We start from the raw sequence: 26438 nt of genomic DNA, 5'->3' as shown, positions 1-26438 counted from the left end.
ATAATAATAATAATAATAATAATAATAAAATATTTGACAGTGTTACCAAACTCAACGAGTCTATATTTATAATATAATTCAAAGTTACACACCCTATATAGCAATTTAGACCAGCTAAATGCTCAAACACTTGGGTATACCTATGTTTAACTTTTTTTTTTTTTACATTATATTTATTTATTAATTAATTTTTTTTATTTATTTATCTATTTATCTATTTACTTACTTTTCTTCTTCTTTTTTTTGTTTCTTAATAATTTCACTCTCGTACCCACCCCCTAATCTTTTTCTTTCACCTCCTCCACCTTTCTCCCTGTTTTTACCATTAACGTTTTTTTTTTTTTTATAATTCACTTTTTTTTTGTATCAACTATATTTATAAGATCATCCCCTCTGGGCTCAAAGCACAACTCGATTATCCCTAAATCTAGTTATTTTTATTTTAATCGCCTAACTTTTTATATTGCACGTATGTATATATATATATATAAATATGTGTATGTATCTTCGTATGTATTTTTATTTCACATGGGTACACGTTTCGCATTCATTCTTTTGTCTGTGTATTTGTTTATTTGTTTATGTGTACGCTTGTTTCTTATATAACTTTTTCGCATAATTTGGATTTAAATAGAGTACTCTAGTTTTAATCAGTAACAATTATTATACAAATAATAACGAAGACGATGACGATGACAATAATAATAATAATAATAATAATAAATTAAAATTAGAATCTTAATTATTTCAATTAAATTAAAAATAGAATCGTATAATTTCTCTTATTAAAGAAAAAAACATTTATAAATTCATTTCAAATTTTATTATTATTTATATCATTTATAAATCATTTTGTTCTTGTTTTTGTTTTTTGTTTTTTTTGACGATAAAAATTAACCCATCTTAATCCTAATTGTCGTACGATCATATAGGAACGATAATTGATAATCTTTAATCGCATTTTATGGGATCACGTTATGGTTTTTCTCTTTTTTTTTTTTTTTTATTTCTCGATAAGTAATCTTTTTCTTCGTAATATAATATATATAATATATATTTTGACGTTAAGCCAGCATCCGGCGCAATTCACTTATTGAAAAAAAGAGTATAGTACAGGGAAACTAAATCAAAGGGATTGGGAGAGAGGAGGGGTGGTTATGAAGTCGAAATCTAAGTGGAAAAAGTAGAAGAAAAAAAAAAAGACCAAAAGAAGAGAAAGAACACAACAACAAAAAAGAAAAAAAAAAAAGATACGAGGGAAAGAAACGTTCCCACGAGAAATCTCGTATCAATCTTGAATACGTTTCACGAGTTTGGATCATTTGAAGAATCTATTTTTTATCTTCCACAAAAATTTCTTTTTATTTATTTGTCTTCTTCTTCTTCCTTTTTCTTTTTTTTTTTTTTTTTTATGTGAAAAGTCGATGGTATGACTGACATTAACCGTGGTGTTGTATAAAATATTTAAAACGACGTTTTACCCAACTTTTTTCTTACTGTTTTTTATTTTTTTATTTTTTTCTTGTTTGTTTCTTTTTTTTTTTTTGTTATCTCGAATAATTATTAATAATATATACGTATGTATATACATAATATAATGCGTGTATATAAACATATATACATATATTAATTCCTAAGTATGAACGCTTTCTAATTACTCTAAAAATTATTTATAATATTATATATATATTTATATGTTATGTATATAATGCATGTATACATATCTTCTTCTATTTTTCATGTTTTTATTATTTTTATATTTATTTTTCATTCCATGTTCGGCATTTCCTTATGAATTTTTTCTTTGAATTTTTCGTTTCGTTTTATGTTGTAGAAGATAACTTTTTATGGTTTTTTTTTTTTTTTAACTTAAGGTATACATACTTTTTTTCATTATCCTTTTATATAATTTTCCTCTTTTTTTTTTTTTCTTATTTGATTTTCTTACAAAAGAGACGCACGTAAGGTAATTCATTATTTTATATTTTATTATATTTTTTATACATTTTAATATTTTATATGCATATGTGTATGTATATATATTTATATGTTAGTACATATACGAGCGTCCCTTAACCATCGCGTCGAGAATTTTCAATAAAATTTGATTGGAACCATTTTATTTATTTATTTATTTATTTATTTATTTTTTTGTATGATTGCCCGGTTGTGTGACCGGTTTCATCCGTTTGATTAGAGTTGCAGAAACTTGGCAGTGCCTATATAATTAATTAAAGCAAAGGAGCGTCGGTCTCATGGGAGATATTTTTTTTTTATAACCCCCCACCCTTACCCTTTCCCTTTCCCTTTCTCTAATATCTCAACTGGTTGTCACTATCCATCTATCTATTTATCTATTTTTTTTCTTCTTTTTGTTCCAGTGTTTCTAGGAGTCCCTTCTTCTTTTTATTTTTTTATTTCGATAAATATTTTCGAATGAAAAAGTCGACTTTTTTAAAAGCTTACATTCACTCACTTACTCCCATGAGAACGGCACCACCATACTTGCCGTTTGTTGTCACTTATTGTTAGTTCAAACCCCCCTGTGAAACCCCCATGGTGACTAACGCGCCTCCTATTTTTATTTTCTTTTACTTTTAAAGCTAATCATTAGTTTATTTTTTTTTCTTTGTCTCGTTTAATTAAATTTTAAACCACCAACTCTCATCCCCTTGTATTTTTTTTCTCGTACGTCCAAATTTGTTCTAAATCTTTCGTTCCTAAGTATTATTTTCATTATTTTCTTTTTTACAACTTTTTTTGGGGGATTATTTCTTTTATTTACTTTTTAATTTTTTATTTTTTTTTTATTCTTTTCAAATATTCATTTTACTTCCAGTTGTTCGATTTGATCAAATATCTTTTCTATCTTCGAAATTTACCCTCCAAACCCCAAACCCCTAACCTTCTTTATCTTATTTAGCCTCGAGCGTAAGATGAATCGATATAATCGAACATATAAATCGTTTCTTCGATATTCCCTAACAATTCTCATCACTTTCATTTTCTTTTCCTAACACCCTCACCCTCATCCTCGTTTTCTCTTTCTCTTTCTCTCTTTCTTTATCATCCCTTTATTTATATATATATGTGTGTGTGTGTGTTTTTTTTTATTTCTCGCTTGGAAAGAAAGGAATGAAAAATTGTACGATAGTACAAACATCATCGCGATAACACCAGAGGGCTTGTTTTTACCCCCTCAACCCCCCCATTCCACGAATCGTGTTGAATATTTTCATCGATTCCACGAAATCTCTTATTTCTACACAATATGTTTTTTTTTCTGTTTTTTTTTTTTTTTTTTTTTTTTTTATTATTATTAACCCGTTTTTCTATAATATTTTCTCCGATAACAATGTTAACTTGTCTTTTTTTTTTGTTCTACGCCTATCCCTTTTCCCTACCAACCCTCTTGGAAATTACTAGTCACCTTTCCCCCCCCCCTCCTACTATTCGATCAACTTAGTATTATATATCTAACTTAGTATACTTTATCGATCCTTTCACGAGTTTAAACGTTGCTAGTAGAACAGGTAGAAAATAGTTGAAAGAGAGAGAGAAAGAAAAAAGAAATAAAGAGAGAAATAAAGAGGGAGAGAGAGAGAGAGAGGGGGAGAAAAAAGGAAAGATAGAAGAGACACGATTTAGAAGAAAATCTTTTTAGGATTTATCTCATGAAAATGTTATATTATCTCGAATACTCGCTAAGAATTTTCAAGTGAAGTTACATATACATATACATATACATATACATATATATCTTGTGAAAGGATCAACGTAGAAATTTTCTTCAAGTATCGATCGTTAAAAGAATGACACGCAAACCATAAACGAGACGAGCACGTGTGTTATCGTAAATCAATATTTTTCTTTTTATATAATATATTTTACTGTTTTTCCTTTTTATTTTTTTTATTTGTTCATTCTGTTTAATATTTGTCTTCACACGAGACGTTGATTTTCGTTCATCCCCTTTTTTATTGGATTGTACCAGAAAAAAAAAAAAAATTCGTGCTGATTCTTGACAGAAAATTGAAACGCAACATATTGAAAGTGTTTTTTTTTTTTTATTTTTTTTTTTTTTATTAAATTATATGTGTCATTATGTTTCACAATCAATTCTCTCATCTTTATGGGTAATTAAAAGAATTTCGTTCTTCCAAAATTACTCAGATTTTTCAACAACAAAACTGTACGTCGCCTACTGAAACCAGCACGAACATTCCAGACAACCCAATAATATATTAGCCAAATTATTTTGTCAATTGCAATTTTCATATTGTAGAAACATGCAAAAATTAACGACTCGTTGTAATCGTAAAGTTTAAAAACTTAAGAAGAAGAAAAGAAAATAGTCTCAGAGAGTCAAATTAACTTTTGCATTAAAACGTTTCTGCACGTTTTATTATGTTTGGATAATAAAAAAGAAGAAGAAGAAGATAAAGAAGAAGAAAAAGAATATTAACGAAATGAAAAGAAATAAAAAAAAACACCCCTAAGAAATAATAAGAAGAAGAAAAGAGATAGAGAGAGAGAGAGATAGAGAGAGAGAAAAGAAAAATAATAAAATAGACAAAAGGAAATAAAGAAACGAAATTTCAATCTTCGTTGCAACAATGCGCATAGTTTGTTCATAAATGCTCCCACGGGTTTGCATGTTGGAACAAATTTCAGTGGTTTAGAAATACATGGGAGAGGGTGGAGGGTGGCTGTGTGTTTACTCGGATAAGCGAAAAGAAACACGCGAAGTACACGCGTTCTTTTTTCCTATTTTTTTCTGTTTTTTTTTTTTTTGCAACCAATTATTATTGTTAAGCATACCGAAAGAGAGAGAAAGAGAGAGAGAGAGAGAGAAAAGAATCAACGAAGAAACAAATAAAAGATAAAAAGAAGAAACTGAATAGAAATGTAAAAAGTAAAGAAAAAAATGTAAAAGATGAAAAGGGGTAAGTTGTGGTGGTAGTGGTTGTGTATAGATGTGGTTGATAATAAGAAGTAAAAAGTACGAAAAGTTAAGAAGAAAGTAAACGAAAAACAACTTGCAATTTTCCCCCACGGTTTATTATTAATTCTTTAAACAAATTAAACAAATTATTGCATCGTCGTCTGCGAGAGAGTACACACACTTTAGTCAAATTTTATTCTCGTTATTGTTGTTTATAAAAATGATTTATCTATGCATATACACACAGAGATAATGACGATTATTCTTCTAACACGTGAAACGAAGATTGTCTGATTATATTATCTATGGTCTGATTAAAAATTATTTACCCTGATATTCAGTTCACGTTTGATTTCTACCCCCCTTTCATGATTCAATTCATGATACTGTAAAAAATCAAATAAAGTATATTATATATATGTGTGTGTGTGTGTATCTGAAATAAAAAAATAGGGATGAAAACTATATCGTATTCATCGTTAGATTAAATTATACATAATTTTGATTATTAAATCCTATTGTCACTAAGTTATTTTTTTCCCCTAGAATAACTTTCCCCCATTCGTTTACTTTTCCATTTTGTTGTTGTTGAAAATTTCGACTATTTAGGCTATGTTTATTATAATTAAATAGACTTATATAATAATATAAGATTATAACGTCATCGTTAATATTAGAATTGAATAAAATAAAAAACATCCTAATCCCTTTCTTTCATAAGCTTGTTCAGAAACTTGCTTTTAATATATTATCGCGTGCTTGTAGGTAATTCGTTTGATATTACACACACATATACGTATTCTAACATATGTGTAAATATTAATACACATATGTGTTTATAATATTCACGTTCTTCTACTTGCAAATATATATAGATATATGTCTCGTGTTTCGTAATTTCGCACGTAAACCGGGACTTTAGGATGTCGAGCTTTACGCGATTACCGTAACACCTACGTTAAGCTCACATTACTTCCGCTTGCATACATCATTCGTGGAACGAGCGTGATTACTAAATTTTCATAATAATCATTCGTGTAATACTTGTCACGTGTAAAAAAAAAAGTGATCGTTCGTGTAAGTATTTCTTTTTTTTTTTTCATCGTATGGAAATAAATCAATACGAACAGTTTGTTCTATTTAAATAAAATAAAATAAATGTTTATATTTTTTTTTCTATCTCTCTTTCTCTCTCTTTAGTTTTGTTCGAAGAAAAATATTAAATAATTTTGCAATATTTCTATTTCTATTTTTTTTTTCTAGATAATAATTAAACATGGAATTTATGTTCGTTTAAATTAATATCAAATGTTTTTTATTATTATTTTATTTAAAAAAAAAAAAAAACGTTTAACTCGTTGACAATTGTTTGTTAAAAAATAACAAGATCACTTTCCATTAATTTTAAATGATAATTAAATTTGCCAAGAGATTTTAAATAATTTTAACAATTATTACAATTACATTCATAATTATTATTATTTCATTTTTAAACGTAATGATCATTAACCTGTATTTGTTTCTTTCGAGTAAAACGTTCTTTAAACAATTCAATCAATTTATGAATTTAATGCAAACAAAAAAAAACAAAAAAATATACTTATACTTTCTTCACTAAAATACCTACACATATTCTTATATCACATACACACACACAAAAATGTCAAGAACCATCGTCCATAATTTGATTGAAACACATACAAGATGTTACCCCTTTGGTTCTTTTCATATTCTCAAAATCTATCGATACTATCATATACTATTCTTGAGACATGTGTTGGAAGCACGACTAGGGATATAAAAAAAAAAAAAAATGTACAAGAGAGGAAATATCCTAGGATCGATATAAAAGTGGTATATTCTATTATATCGTCGTCATTTTTCATATCCCCCCAATCTTTCTTTCAAATCCGGATCTTTAAGTCCATCATCATAGTCATCCCCTAAAATTCGTGAGACCTAAAACCTCTTGGCAACTTTCCACACACATACACACGCACGTTCCACTTATAAAGTATATGCTTTAGTAATATGCAAATGAAAATAATCCTGAGAAAAGGTCGAACGGGGTTTTCGGCAGGTAAACGTGATGGGGGAAGTTGAGTATAATCTATAGAAAGAATATATATATATATATTATATAAGAATATATTACATATATATATGTAAGATAGAAAGGGTTGTATAATCTTTTTTTGCCGAGTCGGCCAGCCGCTCGAACAAAATTCTTCATCGTCATGCTGAAAAATGATTGGTTGGTTGGTTTGTTGGTTGGTTGGTTGGTTGTTTGCTTCTTGGCAAATGCCAGGTTAACAAAATACGCGATACACCACGTTCGATTCTTGTAACCTCGCCAAAAACTTCGATCTTTTTAACTGTAGGACATGTATCCCTTGTTCATTTTCTTTTTTTTTTTCTTTCATGATTTTTTTCTCTCTCTCTCTCTCTCTCTCTCTCTCTCTCTCTCTGTGTGTGTGTCTCAAAACGAATCAGATCGAACCATATCACTAAGAACCTAGTGATAAATTATTTAAGAGGTTTTGATTACTTTTTTATTCTCACCCTTCTTTTCTTTTTAGATTTTTGATCGTTGTTCTTTCATCGTCATAGTCGCGATCGGCTTTAATCTTCTTTTTCTTGTTTTTTTTTTTATAATACATTTTCCACGATATTATTATCATCTCTCAACCTTTGTCTATCTACCTATCTATCTATCTATCTATCTATCTAAACTAAATCTATCTACCCTTTTTATCTATCTATCGGCTTGAATCTTTTATAGAAAATGGTCTCAGGAATGCTCGAACTAGATTTTATGAGCACCTATTGAAAGTCTGGCTGCTCGTACTACTTTTTGGAACACTTTGCCTTTTATTCTTTTGTTCTTTTTTGTTTATTAACTTTCCCCATTTATTTTCGAATCTATCGAAGGCAAAAGAAAAAAGAAAAAACAAAGATACAATGTTAAATTAAACTGCACATTAAATTTCATCCCTTATATCACCTTCATAATAATTATTATTTTCTTTTTTGTTAAACTTGACGCAAAATTTGTGATAACGAAGCAAATATTATTCAGGGTGAGTTTCCTTGTGATGTCTTCTTACACGTGATGCAGCAGCAGCAGTAGCAGCAGCAACAGTAATAGCAAATAGGCATAGTTATTATCATATACGAGATTGGAATAATTTTATCATCAAGTAACCAACCCTATAGTGGTACCCTTCGAATAGGTATCATGGTAATTATTTCTTGATCATGGGTTTTATACGACATAATGATATAACAAATATGACGAAACTTTTTCAATCGTAGTTCGATTTTCAAAAATATTTTAACGTTTTCTAAAATGTGTGCATAATTCTGCGTGTATATATATATATATATATATATATATATATATATATATATATATATGTTTGTGTATGTGCATGTTGATATATACACTTTCGTATGTTAAAACTGTTACTAACATAAGAAACAAAAGAAAAAAATGAAATTAAAAATGAAAATAAATTAATTTTAATTGGGAGGATATTATGGAAGGAAGATTTATATATATATATATCGATTATAAATCCTAAAAATCCGACTGAGAAGTGATCAAACCACTCTCAGCCGTTTCCTCGCGTCGTCATAAGGGTCTGGTTACTTCACCGCATTCACATTCACAGTGCATCGGATAACCTCGCCTATCCACGCGGTTGCTGATAGAGTGGTCGCTGCAACAGAAAGAAGAATTGATAGTCAAGATTTGAAAATAAAACGACAGATAACTAGACTTTTTTTTGTTTTGAGGGCAGGGGAGAGGGGGCGGGGTATTTTCTTCTTTTTTTTTTTATCTATTTGACCTGACCTATATAACAAACTAGAATATTATTCTCTTTGCTGTTTACGTCGATGTGTTTTCTTTCACGGACATCTGTTATCTGTTATCATCCTTCGACGAATTTATACGCGTGTATTATTGTATTCTATATTTGTATATGTATGTATGCAGGATATTGTTTGTTTCGTGTAATATTTTGGATAAAAATATAAATCTTATTACGAATACTACGATTTACTTATTATTAATACGAATTCTAAATTCTAAAATAATCAAATGAACTTTAAATTGTAAATAATATTAATCCTGTAAAGGTAATATTGATGAAGTATAAAAAACACAAGCTAGGAAGAAAACAAGAAACTTTTCAATTAGGTTTAGTAAATTTAATTTTTTGTTCAAACGTGCTTTTTCTCCCAAAATGTTTAACTAGAAAATTTCAATAACCGATATGGCCCAATGAACGTGCTAGAAACGGACGTAGTTAGGAAATATGGAACGTGTACGTAATTGTCGGTCAATGCAGCAACGTAATGCATAAGTAATGTACTACGGAAGAGCTACCGACACATCACGAATGTCACATATTCAACCTGACCGACATACTTACGACTATACTGATATATAGAATATATATATATTCATTATCGTACGTTTCGTAAACCTATTCGATAAAATCGAACGATCGAACGAACACAATAATTCTGGTTAATACGTTCAATTGAAAATTTCAATGAAAATTAATATTACCCCAACCATCCTAGACCCACCCCACCCCCTCATCTATTCAACCTAACTCACACGAGTGAAATGATTCAATCAAAGATCATTCTTCTTTTATTAACCATCGATCGATTCCAATAAAAAATTTCAATATCATTATACGTTCCTTTTTAAATGAATTCTCACTCTATTGTAACGAAAATCTCAATAGGATAAAATAGAGAAATGTTTTTAACCTGAATTTCGTATAGTGCGCTAGAGAAGCCCCTTTTACTTATTAGCAGCTAGGTGAACGAAAGAATAGATGATGGCCAAACTTCGTTCACAAAAGGGGTTGTTCTTCTTCTATTGTCAGAGGTTACTTGCAGTGGATAGGCAAACGTACTGGTGTGTACTTTCCTTCGACAAAACTGAACAAACTAGAAGTGTCTGTTATATCTTTTTAGAACTATCTCTCTTTCCTATTCTCACACACACATATTCTCCACTCACTCTGACTATGCAACTGGAACCTTAAGAATATTGCATATTCATATCTGAACAGTTTCATCGTGATAACGCGTTCAATAACACACATACACTGATTTTGTCTATCACTTTTTCTCTTTTTAACTCTTTGTGAAAAAGTCTACTTCGGCCTGTGAGATTTTACAATGGTTGCCGCAGGGGTCGTAAAAGTCTACATAGGCCGAGTGGGAAATTAAAGAGGAAAATCGAAAGAAACCCACAACGACGACGACGACGACGACGACGACAACGAAGAAAAGAAAAAGAGAATATGCGAACTAAAAAAGAATCTGAGAAAGATAGATGATTGTAATCTGTGCTCCTAGATGAGAAAAGAAGAAAGATAGATATATAGATATTAGAAAAAAGAAAAAACAGAAAAAAGAAAAAATTATTCTAGATAGTCACGCGTAACCCTGACCCACATTATATATTCAAGAGAAGTGTGTAAGAACGTATAACTATAGTACATTAGACTATACCATATAAGCCGATTTTATCAGGTGGATAACGTCCACTATGTCTTATGATTCAATAATACTCGAACAATGATTTTTACCAACTCGTAATATCGCGTGTTGCACGCATTTTAAGAACACCTATCTGAAAATTCAATTACATCCATCAAATCTACGAGTTTTTCTTTTTATCTCTTTCTCTTTTAATATTCTCTGCAATTAATTTAATTTTATTTTTTTTTATTGTGAAACAAATCAAATCTCGATGTGCTAACGATTAAAAAATAACTAAATAAATAAAATTAATAATTACATTTGAATTTATTTAAAATGGTTTTTTTTATTTTATTTTTTTTTATTTTTGTTTTTTTTTTAACTACGACAAGTAGAGTTGAAATATTGTTTAATAAAATTGATGACAGCTAACGATTCGCATAAATTTAAAAAATACCCTGGAATCTTTCCACGTGTCATTATTATTTCTTTCATCCATTCGTTCATCTATTTCTTGTTCATATTCTTCTTCCCTTTTTTAAACCGTTGACAGACATAAAGACGAGTAAAAGTATTTTGCATAATCTCATATAGCTTTGTAAATTTATTCCGGAACATTCAACTACCAACACACGCGGCCGTTTAGGAGCAGAAGGTCGAGAATTTTATGCAAATGAATTCCAGTTGTCCAAGAGACAATGGTGATGGTAGTAGTGATGGTTATTGTGGTAGTGGATCGTGATTTTTAATACCGCGTTAAAATCCATAACTTCAAATCGAAATCGTGACCGATGGTTAAGAGATTTCATTAATTTTTAATCTTAATTAAAAAAAAAAAATGTTCAAATTAATTTTTAAAATCCAACGAGAAATTTCAAAATGTTTCTTTCATTCTTCTTCTTCTTCTACTTCTTCTGAATAATTTTTCAATCATTATTATTATTATTATTTTTGAATACTATTTGGAAACGGACCAAACAATGTTGCATAATATCAAACGTTTAAAAAAAAAGAAAAATAGAATAAAAAATAGAAAAAAAAATAGGAACAAGAGAGAAAGAAACAAAAAGAAATCTGGATAACATAAAATTTGGGTTAACTACTAGGGCTAGGACAACAAAGCTGTGCCTTCCTCGTCGAATCTCGCGAATCCCTGACCTATATCCCTTCCTAGGGTAGGGAACAGTTTCATGGCGTTCTAAAATGTTCTACGAGAGCTTGGAAATCGAAATTCACTGCACGTGTAATTTTTTTCTATTTTTTCTTTTTTTTACAAGTAGACGTTTAATTAATTTTTTTTTTTCTTTTCTTTCGTTACTACGTTGATATCTCATAAACCACATATGTATCTCACAAGCACATATTTCATAACACACGTATAAAAATTTAGTGTCACATTGTTGGTTTCCAAAAAAGATTTGAAACTACTGAACAGATTTTAATTGAAATTTTGTTTATTTTTTGTTCGTGTGATTTTGTTCAACTTAGTATATAGAATAATTTTTTTTTTAAGGATTTTGTATTATTATTTTATGTGTTGTTATAATTTACTTCTTATAATAAATAGTTTAGAATTATATTAAATTAATATTTTGTAACAAAACCACAGCAACGTGTGTATCCATTATATATAAATATGTAGAGTTCAACGTTAATTGAATATTTAAAAAAAAAAAATGTATAAGAAAAAAAGATTGAAAAAAAGTTTAGTTTATCATAACGATTGAACACTTTTCAATCAGAATTCTTCCTCGTCCTATTAACGTCCACGTAATAACGTCGAGTAAACGTCACGTTCTACCTTTTCTCTAATAATTAGCTTCCGATAATTATTGGCGTTGCGGCCGATCACTTGGCAGTCTCTTCGTTCATTAAATGAAATTTTATGCTTCTATTATTTCCAACAAATATATGAACAAACGTCTAACTTAGTAATCATCCCAATTTGTTGTTCATCTTCTCTCAACATTTCTTTCGTTAGGATAAAAAATACATTTTGAAAATGACTTTATTGGAAAATTATTATTTCTTTATTTATTCATATCAATTTAGATTATTATTATTTATTTGAAATTATTCATCGTCCCTTTGGCTATTTTATTTTTAAATAAAATTTGTCCATTTTTTATTACCATTTGAAAACCTCTCGAACGTTAACAATTAATATTATCTAGAATAAAGTTATTCAATTTAGATGGAATAATAACCTAGTATATTTCATTTTACCTAGTTTATCCTATATGTACATTTCATATAGATATATGTAGTTTTCTCGTGGGACAAATTTATCCGCTTCGTACAAATGGCAATTCGAGAACGATTCGACAAATGGCGCTTTTAAGGTCGGGACCGTTAAGTTTTACTCCGTGAGAGTTTAATCCACACCGGACTGCCACAAAATTACATCCACTTTTTTTTTAAGTACATCCCCTCTTGCACGTACGTCCCCCTTACGTCCTTATTATTATTATTATTATTATTATTATTATTATTATTTTCTGTACCACATTTTTACACGAATACCTTTTTTTCTTTTTTATTTCTTTAACGTAGCAACTAGAAGAATCTAACAATTATTTACATTTTGTTCAAACCAAACCATTCAGATGAAGCTTTTATTGTTATTAAAAAAAAAAAAAGAAAAGAATAGAAAAAGGACATTCTAACGGGGTAGGAAAATAAATCCACAACGTGGTGAAGTTTTAAATCCAATCCCCAAAGGATCCAATGTTGTTGCTAGGACGAATTCGTTTTACGATCATAACGAGAAAACATATTATGCAATTATGGTAGCTTTTTGCGGTAGTCCACTTTATGCATATGCAGTAAACGTTATAGTAAGGTACAGATTGCGAAGGTCGTGACCCGGTCAGCGAACAGGTGCGAAGCCGCCGCTTATCGATTTCCATTAACCGAACGACGACAGGTCGAATTCATTCGTTCATTCGTTTGATTTAACGTATTATATTCGATTTCAATAACTGTTTGATCTTTTTTCTTTTTGTTTTATCTATTAAAATATATCAAATGACCATCTATTACGTAGACTTATTATTAAAAACCTACTACTACTATCTAATCAAAAATTAATCATTTATTTTCATAGAGATATACTACACATAAAGCAGACAAGCCAGCAATAAAACCTGTCGGCGAAATAAAAAGAGATAAAACATGGGAGGTTGATCTGTTGTCTCTCTCTAACTTGCGAGTCTTTTGTATAACCCATGAGTTAGAAAGAGAGACAACATCAACCTTTCGTTTTTTACTGCTATATTCATGCAGAGACATTTCCACTTACACAATCGCCTATGGTTTGTCTACTCTACTATGATTATTTCACATCCACGTTATTATTCAATCTAATTGTCAAAAATGAATCGTTAGATAATTATTGTTATTTCAATATTATTTACAATTCATTTTGTATTGAAATGTAATCCTTTAAAATATCTCAAAACATGAGGATATATATTCCTTTAAACCATTTTCATAATTATGGGGCACATATATATCTTGCCTAACTCATTACTTCAATCTTCTTTTCTTCTATGTTACCTTTTTTCTTTTTTTATTCTTTTTTTTTTCATAGTATTAGCGTACCTATACAACGAAAAAAAAAAGAAAAAGTAGAAGAAGTAAAAGAAGTAAAAGAAGAAGAAAAGTTGAAGAAAAGTTTGTTAAATTATTATTACATTTTGCTACGAGAAAGAGGAGAGAGAGGAGTACTTTACTTTCGATCTTGGCTCGTTAACGAAGCAAAAAAAAAAAATAGGAAAAAAAATAGGGGAAAAAAAAAGTTGGAAATTTAAAAGGAGGAGCCAATCGAGTATTGGAACTCGTCCAAAAAACTTTGGTGGAAAAATAAATAAGGTCCTAGTGAGAGGCAGGCGTGTTCGTTGATCACATCTAAAACGCATTTAGTTTCATCAATGATATTAATTTTATTTTTTGTTTTTTTTTTTTTTACTTCTTCATTTTCTGATTATTATTTGTGTCCATTTCTGAAATCCTATTTCAAATAAATTTATTCTAATCAAAATATTGAGATTATTAATGAGATTATTATTGAGTTATTACTCTCATTTGATTATTATCAAACGCAATCCGGATGAGTAATACACATCACACATACACATATTGCTAATTTATCGAATAATTTATCATTATTTCAATATTAAACTCTTTAACAAATCTAATTATTTTCATTGACTATTATTATTAACTAATCAATTGCATACGTTTCGTAGTATATACACGTATTATATATATTATCAATTAAAATTACAAACTTGATATTACTTTTCTTACGTCACGTCAACAAATATTAAACGCATAACGAATAATAATAATAATTATTATTATTATTATTTAATAATTTATAAGTAACAAGAAGTGTTTTCATTTGAAAAGAAAAACTATGATTTCTTACATTTTTATAAAAAAATAATAAAGAAAAAAACTTTCTTAAAGTTAAATGAAATCATAAAGTGCGTGTATACAAAAAAAAAAAAACTAGTTGAATAAAATAAAATTTGAATTTTGTTGGAGAACAATCTAAGAGATTAAAGAAAGGAAAATATGACGACTAGGAGACTATGACGATGACTATGACGACTAACAGTAACGATAGGTAAGAACTTAGTATGAATAATATATATCATTGCGAAGAGAGAGAGAGAGAGAGAGAGAAAAAAATTTGCGTCAATAGAACTACGTGACTCTATTTCCGGTGGGGAAAAAGACAAGAACTTTGTTCTTGACCGAACAGTATAATACATCGAAGTATAATATATCTTTGACTATAAGAACGCGATTAAAAACTTTTTCGAATAATTTTTTACCATCGTAAAATAACACATATTTATATTTCTTTAACTTTAAGAACAAAAAAAAAATAAAAAGAAAAGAAGAAAAAAAACCAAACTTTTGTATTACAGAAATATTCATTAAAATATAAAAAAAAAAAAAAATAAAAATAAAACGATTGGTACCTGGTTCCATTAATTTTCAAAGGAACATCGATAGATCAACAGTGGTCATATCGTTTTGTCAAAACTACTCACTCATCTGTTGAACGAACATATATATATATAGATATATAGATAAATACAGAGAAACATATATGTACATATATACAACAAACATAGAGATATATAAACGATAAAATAATTAGTCACATAGAAACGTTCTATATTCCAGGTGTGTGTGCATATATATGTGGGGGTGGATGTCGTCGTATATGTCAGTCACTTTGCTGTTAAAATTTATCACGCACGCGAGACCTATGGCCCTATACCCTAGCTAGTAAACTTCCCTAGACTAATGAGAAACCGACATTTAGACACATTCAGTATAAGCACGCTTTCCGCTCGTTATTTGTCACTGATCTTGCTTTGATAAAGTTTTTTTTTGTTTTTTTTTTCAAGATTTATCATTTCTACGATTGATTGATTGATAGATATTTATATGAACAAAATATATACATATATACACGAATACAAGAATAATAAATCAAACACGAATGAAACTAATTGTAAATAAAAATTTAAAATTATCTTAAATAATTTATTTTCCGAATAAAAGAGAAATAAATATGAAAAAGATTATCTTTATCAAGATGATAATAATGGTATAAACACGTTATTGATGATTTATTAATTAAAGAAGTGAGATTTGAAATGATCGATCGAGAAATCTATCGAAACGTGAACGAGATTTTGTACGAAGACGATACTGAATAGTAGTTAATAGTAGTAGATAGTAGTAGTAGTAGTAGTAGTGTAGTTTCCGATGTCGTCATATCCTTCCTACAGCTTCCACAAATGAGATAGCAGATTCATCGAACGAGAACAATCTAGGATATCCGGCCTATCAAGAGGATTTTAATGAACCTCGATGTGAGCTTCAATTTTACAGATAATCTTTAACCCAAAAGTGACGATTTAAAAGGTTAATAATAATAATAATAATAATAATAATATACTATAAAAATATATAATTAATAGTATAATAAAACGATCACTAATCAAAGCTTTAGTTTCTTTTTGTTCACATCTCTTTTCATTCTTTTAAAATTATTTTTACAAATCCTAAAGTTATTTCAACCCAATAAACAAAGTGTTTTTGTATAAACGCATACTTTGAAATTCAATAGAAACAATTTGAAATCTTATTCACTGTGTTGTCGTCTTCAGTTCGAAAAAAGAAATATACAAAAAAAAAATGATAAATACACCAGAAATGAATGAGTAATGTTAAGGGTGGTGTTGAGGAGGAAGGTGTTTTATAAAACATGAGTGAATAAAGAAGAATAGAAAATAAGTAGAAGTAGTAGAAGAATAGAACATAAAAAAAAAAGAATTTGTTAGAGGAGTGTGTAGGTGTAGGTTTGTGGTGGTCGAATTAGAGCAAATCCTCTCGACCCCATCATCATCATCATCATCATCATCATCATCATCATCATCGTCTTTTCTTGTGTAAGTGAAAAGTAGCTGAAGAATAAAAACGAAGTGTTCGCGGTTGGTAGAAACGCCTAAGGGCGTTGAAATACAAAGTACTGGCTGGCTGCCTGGCTGGGTGGCTGGCTGGGTGGCTGGCTGGGTGGGTGGGTTAAGGCAAAAGTACATTCTCAACGCCCACGGCAAGACTGTACTACCCTTAGCACCTCGAAGGGCAAACCTTCTCGCACGTTTCGTCTTACTGCTAGTGGTGATGGTGCAGATGTTAGCCGACAAAGAAGAAAATCCCTTGAAGAAACTTGGAAACTCGTTTTTCGCCTATTCACTCGACCCTTTTTTTCTTCCTCTCCTTTTTATTTTTATTTTTTATCGTCTACTGATCTTTCTTTTTTTTTTTTTCGAAGTGAAAGAAACTTCTTTAGGATGAGTGTGGATGATTTCAAAACGGATAAGACGAAAAAGCGACAAGTAGCGGATAAATAAATCAAACAAACGCGATGAAACGAAGAAAAGTATTAAAAATATTAATTACATAATTAAAGTTACATTTTTATTACTATTTTTATAATTTACACATTTAAATTTATCATTTATTATTAAAAATATTAACGCCTGTAGGAATGAAACCCTTTTCTAACGTACGTAAGTATAATATTGACAATTTATTATACGATAGTTTACAGTGAATCTATTTTTATCAGACTAGACAAAATGACTGCTTGAGGTATATCTAATCTATAGGCAAATAAGAAAACGACGAATCGATAAATTTTATTCTTTAGACATCCATAATAAAAGTTGATTTAATTTGTTTTTATATGCAAATGTGAATTATAAATTAGAATAATTTTGTATAATAAAAGTTTCAAAATCAAAACTTAACTTTCAATGTTAACTAATATAATATTTTATCTTTACTTTAATCTATATCGCTAAATTTGATATTCCGTGTTAAGTATAATTTAGAATATAAAATGATTAAAGTTTAGATCATGTTTAAAATAAATTAATACTATTACAAATTTTTTACTCAATTCATTCTATTTCTATATTATTTCATATTTTCATATTTTTTTATTATTCAAACGATTAAAATTTTGCAGATCAATAAAATTATTCTAAGTGACACGTTTTCGTGAGTTTAGGTTTTCTTGTAATACTTGAGAATATAAGCTAAGTCCTTTCACTTCAAAAATAGTTACGAATTGACACCCATTTCGGACAAATCATTTCCTTCCTTTTCCCTCTTTCATGTCTTCCGATTATATTCCCACGTGATTTATCGCACCAATGCATTTCGATTTCTACTATCACGATTCGATATATAATATTATCTTTTACCATCAAAAGAATTATTGACTCGTTTCGATAGATGACCTCTAAGTATCTTCGTATTAAAAACATTTTTCTTTTTTTCTTCTCTCTCTCTCTCTCTCTCTCTCTCTCTCTCTCTTTATATTCATACAATATATCGATCGATCTATCGAAACTATACATGCTTTAGTACTACCACTTTGTTGTTGTATTTGATTTACGTAATGGAAGAACACTTTTACGTAACCAAGATGTATGCAATGTAATTCATTTTCCTTTAAAATTATTCTTTCGATCTTCCTACCCTTTCCCTTACCCTTACCCTTACCCTTATTTAGTCCCATAAAAATTCTTAGAAATTCAATCGATTAAATTATATTTGTCGTACTTCAATATCGTACACAATTTTTCCATAATAAACCATAAAGTGCTTTTATTAATTGTATGTATGGAATTTTAACACACGACTGGGGTTCACGTAATATTATTTTTCATTCTTTTTCTTTTTTTTTTTTTTTTCTTTTCTATTTGGATATTCCATGATGGACAAATGTATCGAGCAAATTAATTAGACTTAATGGTATGTGAATATTCAGAGAATGAAAGAATAAGAGAGAATGTATATATTATACATATATAAATGAGATTAATAATATATTGATTACAGTCATTAAATATCTCATGACAACTAAAGCCATTAATAAATTTTTCACCATGAAATTTTGATTATTGATTATTTCAATTTAATTAATAATTATTAAACGATAACAAAATGTACAGAAGCGACAAATAAATATAATTTATTTATATCAATGAATTTATTTTAACCAATGAAAAAGATAATACATTTTTATAAATTATTATAAAATGTATTATCGTACTTTGGTGAAAATATTATATCGATATATTTCATTTTTACTTAGATCTTTTTTTATAGTTTAACAAAAGAAAAAGAACCAAAAATATAAAAGAAAATTGTTCGTCGAAATATTGAAAAAAAAATATATGATATATCGTTTGAAGGAAATATACGATTCTAGGAAAAATTTATCTCGAAAAGTTTGAAGTGTTACGAGCCAAAGTTATAGGTAGGTAACAGATGTTACTATTCGTAGGATTTAAAAATCATACTGATCTTCATAAAAAAAAAGTATAATAATAGAATTTTAAAACGATTCTCCAGGAAATTGTTTCACATCAATTTTAAATCATTTTCAAATTATATTTTCTTTCTCACGATCAATAACACCGGTTGTTAGAATCATACTAATCAAAGAATCGTTAAAATAGAGATCAATGATTTATCGAATTATAACCAATTTGAAATCCGTAAAATTCCATATAAATTGAGCACGAGTTAGTAATAACGCAAATCGTATTAAAATTTGATCAATTGAAATCCCACTTGATATGAACGAGTGGTAGCTCATTTTGTTAATTTCGCAATCGTTAGCAAAAGAAATTTTATTCCCCTATCTGATTAATTATTAAATTGTATCATCCATCCCACGTACGAATCTTTCTTCTTTTATTTATCACATTTGTTCTTTTTTTTTTTTTTGCTTGCTTTCTTTCTTTCTTTCTTTCTTTCTCTACCAAATGCATTTAACCTTGTGCTCTTTCTTTCATTTGTAAGAGAAGATCTTAACTAGATTTTTTTCCATTATCCTCGAGATTTATGGGTGACCGGTAGGACGACGTCTAATGTACGATGGATATTTCAAAATACGAAGCCATGACCTGCATTCCGATTTTCTCTTTCCCTTCTCTCTCTCTCTCTCTCTCTCTCTCTCTCTCTCTCTTATTCTCATTCTCTCACAATTCGTCCATCTCAACTCGTTTACGTCGTAGTAGAAATTCCCCTAACCGATCGACAGGAAACTTTTCACTGCACATGGCAATATCGCTGGAAACGTTTTCGAGTAAGATAAACAACAACAACAACACCACCATTACCAAGAAGAAGAAGAAGAAGAACATAACAAACTACAGAATATGAATTACAGTAATACCGAATTTTTTGGAAGAAAGGGATGATAAATTAGGAGTAACTCGAACACGTAGAAAATAAGTCATAGTCAAAGTCTTCATTACAAGCTCACGTTGTTCATCGTCATCGTTATTTTTAAGTAACTCACGTACGTTCTGTGTATAAAATTACAACAAAAATTCGCGTTAACCCGCAAAACAAATTATTGTTAAATACGTTGTTTCCTTGTTACGAACAAATTGGCACGAATAAACGAACATAACCGCGATAATATAGAATAAATACCACAACTGGGATTTAGCTTTTACCCACGTACAATGCACGGAACGGGACGTACGTCAAAAGTAATTAAACTACACTCGTGCCTAATGGCAAGCCCAGATAACCCTGCTAGGTTCGCGAAGCAAATGGCGGATCTGCTGATACGTTTCTCAAATGTGAAAACGTTACAAGCAAACGAATACTAAGATTTCTAACTCGATTCAAATCGTTAATTTAACAAAGTAGAATAACTTTAACTTAACATTGAGTTGATTTTATATTCGATACAAATACAAATAATCATTCTAATGAAATTTGATAATTATCTGCTTTTTCATCTTCTTTCTTTTATTTTATCTTTTTTTTTTCTTATTCTCTTAACATCCCTTCTATCGATCGCGGTTTAGGAAGAGGATAACCGGAGAATTTTGGGTAAAACGTAATTTATCGGTTTCCTACCTTATCCTCGTGGAATTCTACGAAAGGGGTGTGGGGGGGGGTTGAATCATATACGAGGAATATAAGATAAACGTTATATACTTTAGGTTGAAATATTTCTGCCCGCGAATTTCTCGTCCAATTTCAAAGTATCTTATCTTATCTCGACTAACAGGAGTTTACCTAAGTTCGAATTATTTCTAATCAAATAGTATAATGTAATTGTCTGGTTTTCTTCGAGTATAGGAACAATTAAAATCAACCCTTTACGTATTGTGATCTATCCCCTGTCACAAATGGTTAACCCTATTACATGAAAAGCTTCATAGTACAATTGAAGCATTCATTTTACCTCGACCTAATCTAAGCATGCATGCATGCATGCATGCATGCATACATACATAGATACATGCATGCATGCAACTATGTTGTTTACCTATGCTTGGTGATCCTTCTATCTCTCTCTTTACTTGTAAACATCGTGCGGTTACACAACACGTAGCAATTAAGGTTTTAAGTTCTTTATCTATCCTTAACAATTCATAGTTTTCACAACAAAGTTGAAAAAAAAGAATCGACTACGATTTCAATCAGAAAAGAAAAATAAGAACTCGTGTTTTAGTAGCTCGGGAATGATTTATCGAGAAATCCACTTTAATGAGAAAAAAAGAAAAAGAAAAAAAGATAGAATTCTTTCTTCACAATTTTTTATCTACTAAGTTTGTTGATATATGAACGAGAGAACAAGTAGTTCTCTCACTTTACTTAGGCCATTTGCATTCACCTTGCATTTTATCTCAACCCTTTTTCTTTCTTCTACTTTTCTCACCTCACCACTTTCTACAACCTCAATCTCCCCTCATTTTATCCGGTTTTCTACCCAAAAATCGTGGTTTAATAGCCCACCCATTCGCCAACTACGAATGACAAACGAGTTGAAAGAAAAAATAACAAACTCGGCAATATATTCGCCTAACTCATCAGAATGAAAATGCCACAGTGAATTAATCGACCATGACATTTCAACGTTTGACCTATTCTCAATTTTTAGTTCAACAGCACATCCCCGTTGTTATTCTTCTTTCGTTAAGAAGTTGTTAAAGTAAGTTATAACAAAACGTATTATTAAGAAATATAAAAAAAGTCGAACACACGTTTGTTTAACTCGTGTAAAACTGACGATTGGATATTACAAAGTTGAAATCGATAAATCTTATTGTTAGTTTTAGAAAAATACCTGTCGATCGATCGTTAACTCAATGTGTGTTCTTATCATTTTTCTTCAAAAGCTTTAAAAGTTTAGACCGCTTTATCATAACTGTCGATTATGACCAAACGAATGTTCTAACTTTGTAGAAAATTCAATATATATATAATATAATTTATATAAAGTTCATACATAGAAAAATCGAATGGGTTATTATTATGATTAAAATATCGATTAACGATATAACTTATATGTTAGATAGGAATTATGGTTTAATAATATTTCAAATGCTTTCTAATAAATCATGAGTCAATTCTCTCTTGTGTATCCAGATAATCGAGATTGCAAAGGGTTGAAGGGGGAGAGATGATGATATTGGTAAAAGCATTACCTGAGATCGTTAGCTCGATGCATTCTCATGCCACGCGTTGGATGCCTCGGGGGTGGAGTACACCTGCAGTCACAATGCATGACGCAAAGGACTACACTAGTTGCTAGAGTTACGACCAAGGGTGCTGCGAATAGTTGAATGATCGTAGCTACCTGCTCCTCTCTGTTATACGATGCCATCACGATGCTACCGTTAACGCGACTGTAATAACACGGAAACTTAGCACCTTCGTAGCCCATGTCACGAGTAAAATTCTCGCAATCTACGACAGGTGGATAACCGCAGCCTTTGATATTAACGAGTAGTACCGCTTCGATGTCGCCGACATTCGTTGGTGCTGTGAATGAAAAACAAACAAACAAATAAAACTGTAGATCGAGAATTTAACGTAAGATTTCGTGCAGGTATTCATAATTTAACAATTTCATTTATCTCACGTGCGCACACGAACTATCTACGCGTGCGCATCGATAAGTACTAACTTGTTGAGTTACTTAATATAAAAAAAAGGGGATTAAAATATGATGGTTCTTACCAGGGACAGAATCAGCGGTAGACGTGGTTGTGGTGGTGGTGGTAATTGTCGTAGAAGGCCCGTTAATTTCCGTATCGTTTTTCATACTATCGTTGTTCCAAGGTGAATACGTTACGTATATATGAGTACACCTATAAACGTCACTGGTACAACCCTCCCGACAAGAACTCCATGTGCAATTGAAAAGACCCCAAAGTTCCTCCCTTCTAGAAGTAGTACATATAACCGGTTCTGGTGAAAAATCAGCGGCTAGGGTACTGATAGCCGGATCAACGTAAAGCGGTACCAGGAAGAGGAGGGCGGCTCCGCCCGAGGTAGCGACGAAGGCCAACGCCGAGGTCGCGTAAAAATTAAGCCGCTGACGGCAGGTGCGCCGTGGCGGTCGGCGCCTAGCAGCGCCAAATCCTAACTCCAACAGTTTGCGACGACGTAATTCTCCTTCTTTGGATTCGCGCGGTTCGTTTTTTTTCTTGTAACGTTCCTGCCTATGATGATGATGACTATGATGATGATGATGATGATAGTGGTGATGATGGCGGTCGTTACCACTTCCTCCACCGCCTCCACCTCCTCCACCACCACCGTCCCCGAGATCCCCACCTGCGCTCGAACTGCCAACACTCTGTTGACCACCGTGATAACGACGATGATGATGATGATAATCGTTCTGGCACTGACACTGGCAATGGCAGTGACAGTGCCCACAGCTCGCCTCCAACAGAAGATCCGAGCTGCTACCCCGCATCACCCACCCGCGGCTCTCAAAGAGGCGCCAACCTGATCCACCTCGTCCTACTCGTTCCTTCGAACCCCCTTCTCGTCGTTGTCCTATTGGCCAACCCCAAACAACTTTCTGATACTCGCCACGACTCGATGCCGCGATTCCCTCCTCTTAAATTCTTTCTGCTAGGACTCATCGAGTGTCCTCCTCGATTACCAGACCACCACTACCGATCTTATCTTCTTCTTCTTCTTCTTCTTCTTCTTCTGCCCTTCCTCCCTTCCTTCCTTCCTTCCTTACTCTCGTTTGTATTATCTTTTTCTTTTAAATATAATTTCTACAAACGATATTATCGATCATAATCTCTCAAGGATTACTATTACAAGATGCTCGTTTAAACGAGAGGAACTATGAAACATTGTGAAATGGATCATCGATCTGTTTGATCTATTACCACGAGTATTAATTCTCTTGGAATCGTTATCTCTTTGAATGATCCGATTTCATCTCAACCGTACTAGGTAACAACAGAATTCGATATTTTTAAATCCACGACGACAACAGGCGCACGTTGGTGTGCGTTCAACCGCACCGGGAGCTTTACGAATCGAATACGTGAATCGTTGCTAAGCCGATCGCATGAGTTAGGCACCTCACTGGGATTCCTCCTCTTACTAATTTAACGGAATGTTCATACCTCACTGAGATTCGATTTACTAACAGAAGGAATTCGTTGATTTGATGATCATTACTATCTTCGAAATTCCATTATATAAACATATATATCTTGGACTTTTTTTTTTCTTTTTTCTTTTTAGATTAAATATCGTTGTCTCTCGTAAGGATAGGCCTCAGAAGGAGCAAAAAAAAAAGAGTAAACTTCCCCCACGGTAACTCTCGTTGAAAATCTTCATTAATGATACAAAGAGGGTCAGAGTCGTCGTATTTTCCTTTTTTTTCTCTTAGGGCCAGAGATATAAAACTCGAGTCAACTAACTTGGTCGTTTGCCTTCAAATTCACGATGAATATCGTTCTAAATTAATTACTATCTTCTCTCCCTTTAAAAAAAAAAGATATATTTATATCATATATCTAGCTAGTAGATAATACTATCTGTCAGGAATGTCTTTTATCAAAATGATTCTTCCTATTTATTTATACATGCAAATATAAAGAAGTAGTAGTAGTTGTAGCCTTCGTAACAGGATTACCAAATCCTTCTTCTTCTTCTTCTTCTTCTTCTTCTTCTTCTTCTTCACTCTCTCTCTTTTGATATTTGATTCTATCAGTCTAGAATTACTTATTTCATTTTTTATCTATCTTATCCTTTCCACTTACACAGATTATTTTTTCCTGTATATATACAATCTTCCTTGTTGTGTTTGTTGAAATTTTCCAAGATGTCCCGCCTTTTTTTTTCTATCAGTTGTCTTCTCAAGAATTTGTCATTGTAGATCAAAACAGATGACCATTGAGAGAGAAAGAGATTAGGCAGAAATAAAGAAGGCAAAGTTAGATAGATAGATTCAAAGTACGTGTGTCTATCCTGTGTATATTAGAGAGAGAGAGAGATAGACATAGACAGATAGAAAGTGAATAGGAGAATATTGAATCACGCGTTAGAACGACGTTATCCTACGATCGATCCTTTTGCACGAACCACCTGTACAGATGTATATCCACGAGAGTAGTTTTCTCTCTTCTCAGTCGCGCGCTTTGTCAGTACGCGTGTATACTACTCTCCCTTACATGAGAAAAGGGATGGATGGACAAGGAATGACATAGACAAAGATAGAAAGACAGAACGACAAAGAGATAGAGAAAAAGGAAAGAAAGAAATAGTTGAGATCAAAATTAACAACAACTAGAGATTGAAAATATATCAACAATAAATTTTGGATTGGTCAAAAAATATTGTTGAACAAGGATAATGACCGATCAATCCGAGTAGGAAAAATGAAAGAAAATTATTATGCAAAACTGGATTCATATATGTAGGCAAGATTTAATTTGACTTTATACGAGAAGAATGGAAAAAAAGGTGAAGAAGAAAAAAATAAGAGCCGCACTTTTTGTTTCGTTTCTGATGATTATCTTGCGTGTCCCGGCACCATCCGCCTCGCGGACCGCGAGTTAAAGCGCGACTAGTAGTCCTCTATCCCCTAACGTTGTACAAAAGTCCTCTCGATGGGGAAACAGGCTTTCCTCGCGAAACGACAGGGCGGGGTTCAATACGCGCATGACCGACTGCCATACCACCCCCTACAACCCAACCCCTCAACCCCCAGCCCTACCCCCTACTAACCACCCTTATCCTACTCTCTCTCTACGTAACATAACTTCATCGCGGCACCACGGTGCATCCTCCTTGTTTATGCTCTCTCAGCGAGTCCTTCCTTTTCCACCACCACCACCCCCATTTCCAACCACCCTCTTCCTCCCACCACCACCTGACTCTTTCTACCAACGAACCAACCAACCACCCACCAACCAACCCACTCTCCTCAATACCTCTGTGTTCCTACTCTATCTCTATCTTTCTCTCTCTATCTATCTATTTATCTGTCTATCTATCTATCTTTGTCTGTCTGCTTTTTTCTCTTCCTTTCCCTTTTTATCTCTCTTTCTCTCTCTCTCCCCTGTCTTCAGATATTTTACCATCC

General features: G+C 31.2%; 1 protein-coding gene across 2 annotated transcripts; it reads right to left on the bottom strand.

Annotated features, from left to right (window-relative positions):
• Positions 1-3081: 3081 nt before the first annotated feature.
• Positions 3082-26026, bottom strand: Teh1 (tipE homolog 1 phospholipid transfer protein). Of its 2 annotated transcripts, none has more exons than XM_089171432.1 (4): positions 25114-26026; positions 23054-24833; positions 22519-22855; positions 3082-8667 (listed from the first exon to the last, which is right to left on the bottom strand). In XM_089171432.1, exons 2-4 carry the CDS (start codon positions 23796-23798, stop codon positions 8580-8582), a joined length of 1170 nt encoding a protein of 389 aa, XP_089027558.1. In that variant the 5' UTR covers positions 23799-24833; positions 25114-26026; the 3' UTR covers positions 3082-8579. The 2 variants fall into 2 exon arrangements, with proteins under 2 accessions (XP_089027558.1, XP_089027559.1); XM_089171433.1 differs by having other exon boundaries at positions 23054-25438; positions 25845-26026.
• Between the last annotated feature and the right edge of the window lie 412 nt (positions 26027-26438).

Source organism: Polistes dominula, unplaced genomic scaffold, assembly GCF_049000335.1.
Source record: "Polistes dominula isolate Pdom_NZ unplaced genomic scaffold, Pdom_raw_medaka contig_26, whole genome shotgun sequence".
In the NCBI taxonomy this organism is placed as follows: domain Eukaryota; kingdom Metazoa; phylum Arthropoda; class Insecta; order Hymenoptera; family Vespidae; genus Polistes; species Polistes dominula.
Note: the sequence above shows the minus strand (reverse complement) of the source record. Positions and strands in the feature narration are given on the sequence as shown.

Excerpts from the sequence above, each read along its gene's own strand:
- Teh1 (XM_089171432.1), bottom strand. The coding sequence starts at position 23,798 with ATGCGGGGTAGCAGCTCGGATCTTCTGTTGGAGGCGAGCTGTGGGCAC. Across the intron at positions 22,856-23,053 it reads TACCGCTGATTCTGTCCCTG|CACCAACGAATGTCGGCGAC; the intron begins GTAAGAACCATC and ends TTTCATTCACAG. Across the intron at positions 8,668-22,518 it reads CATCGAGCTAACGATCTCAG|CGACCACTCTATCAGCAACC; the intron begins GTAATGCTTTTA and ends TTTCTGTTGCAG.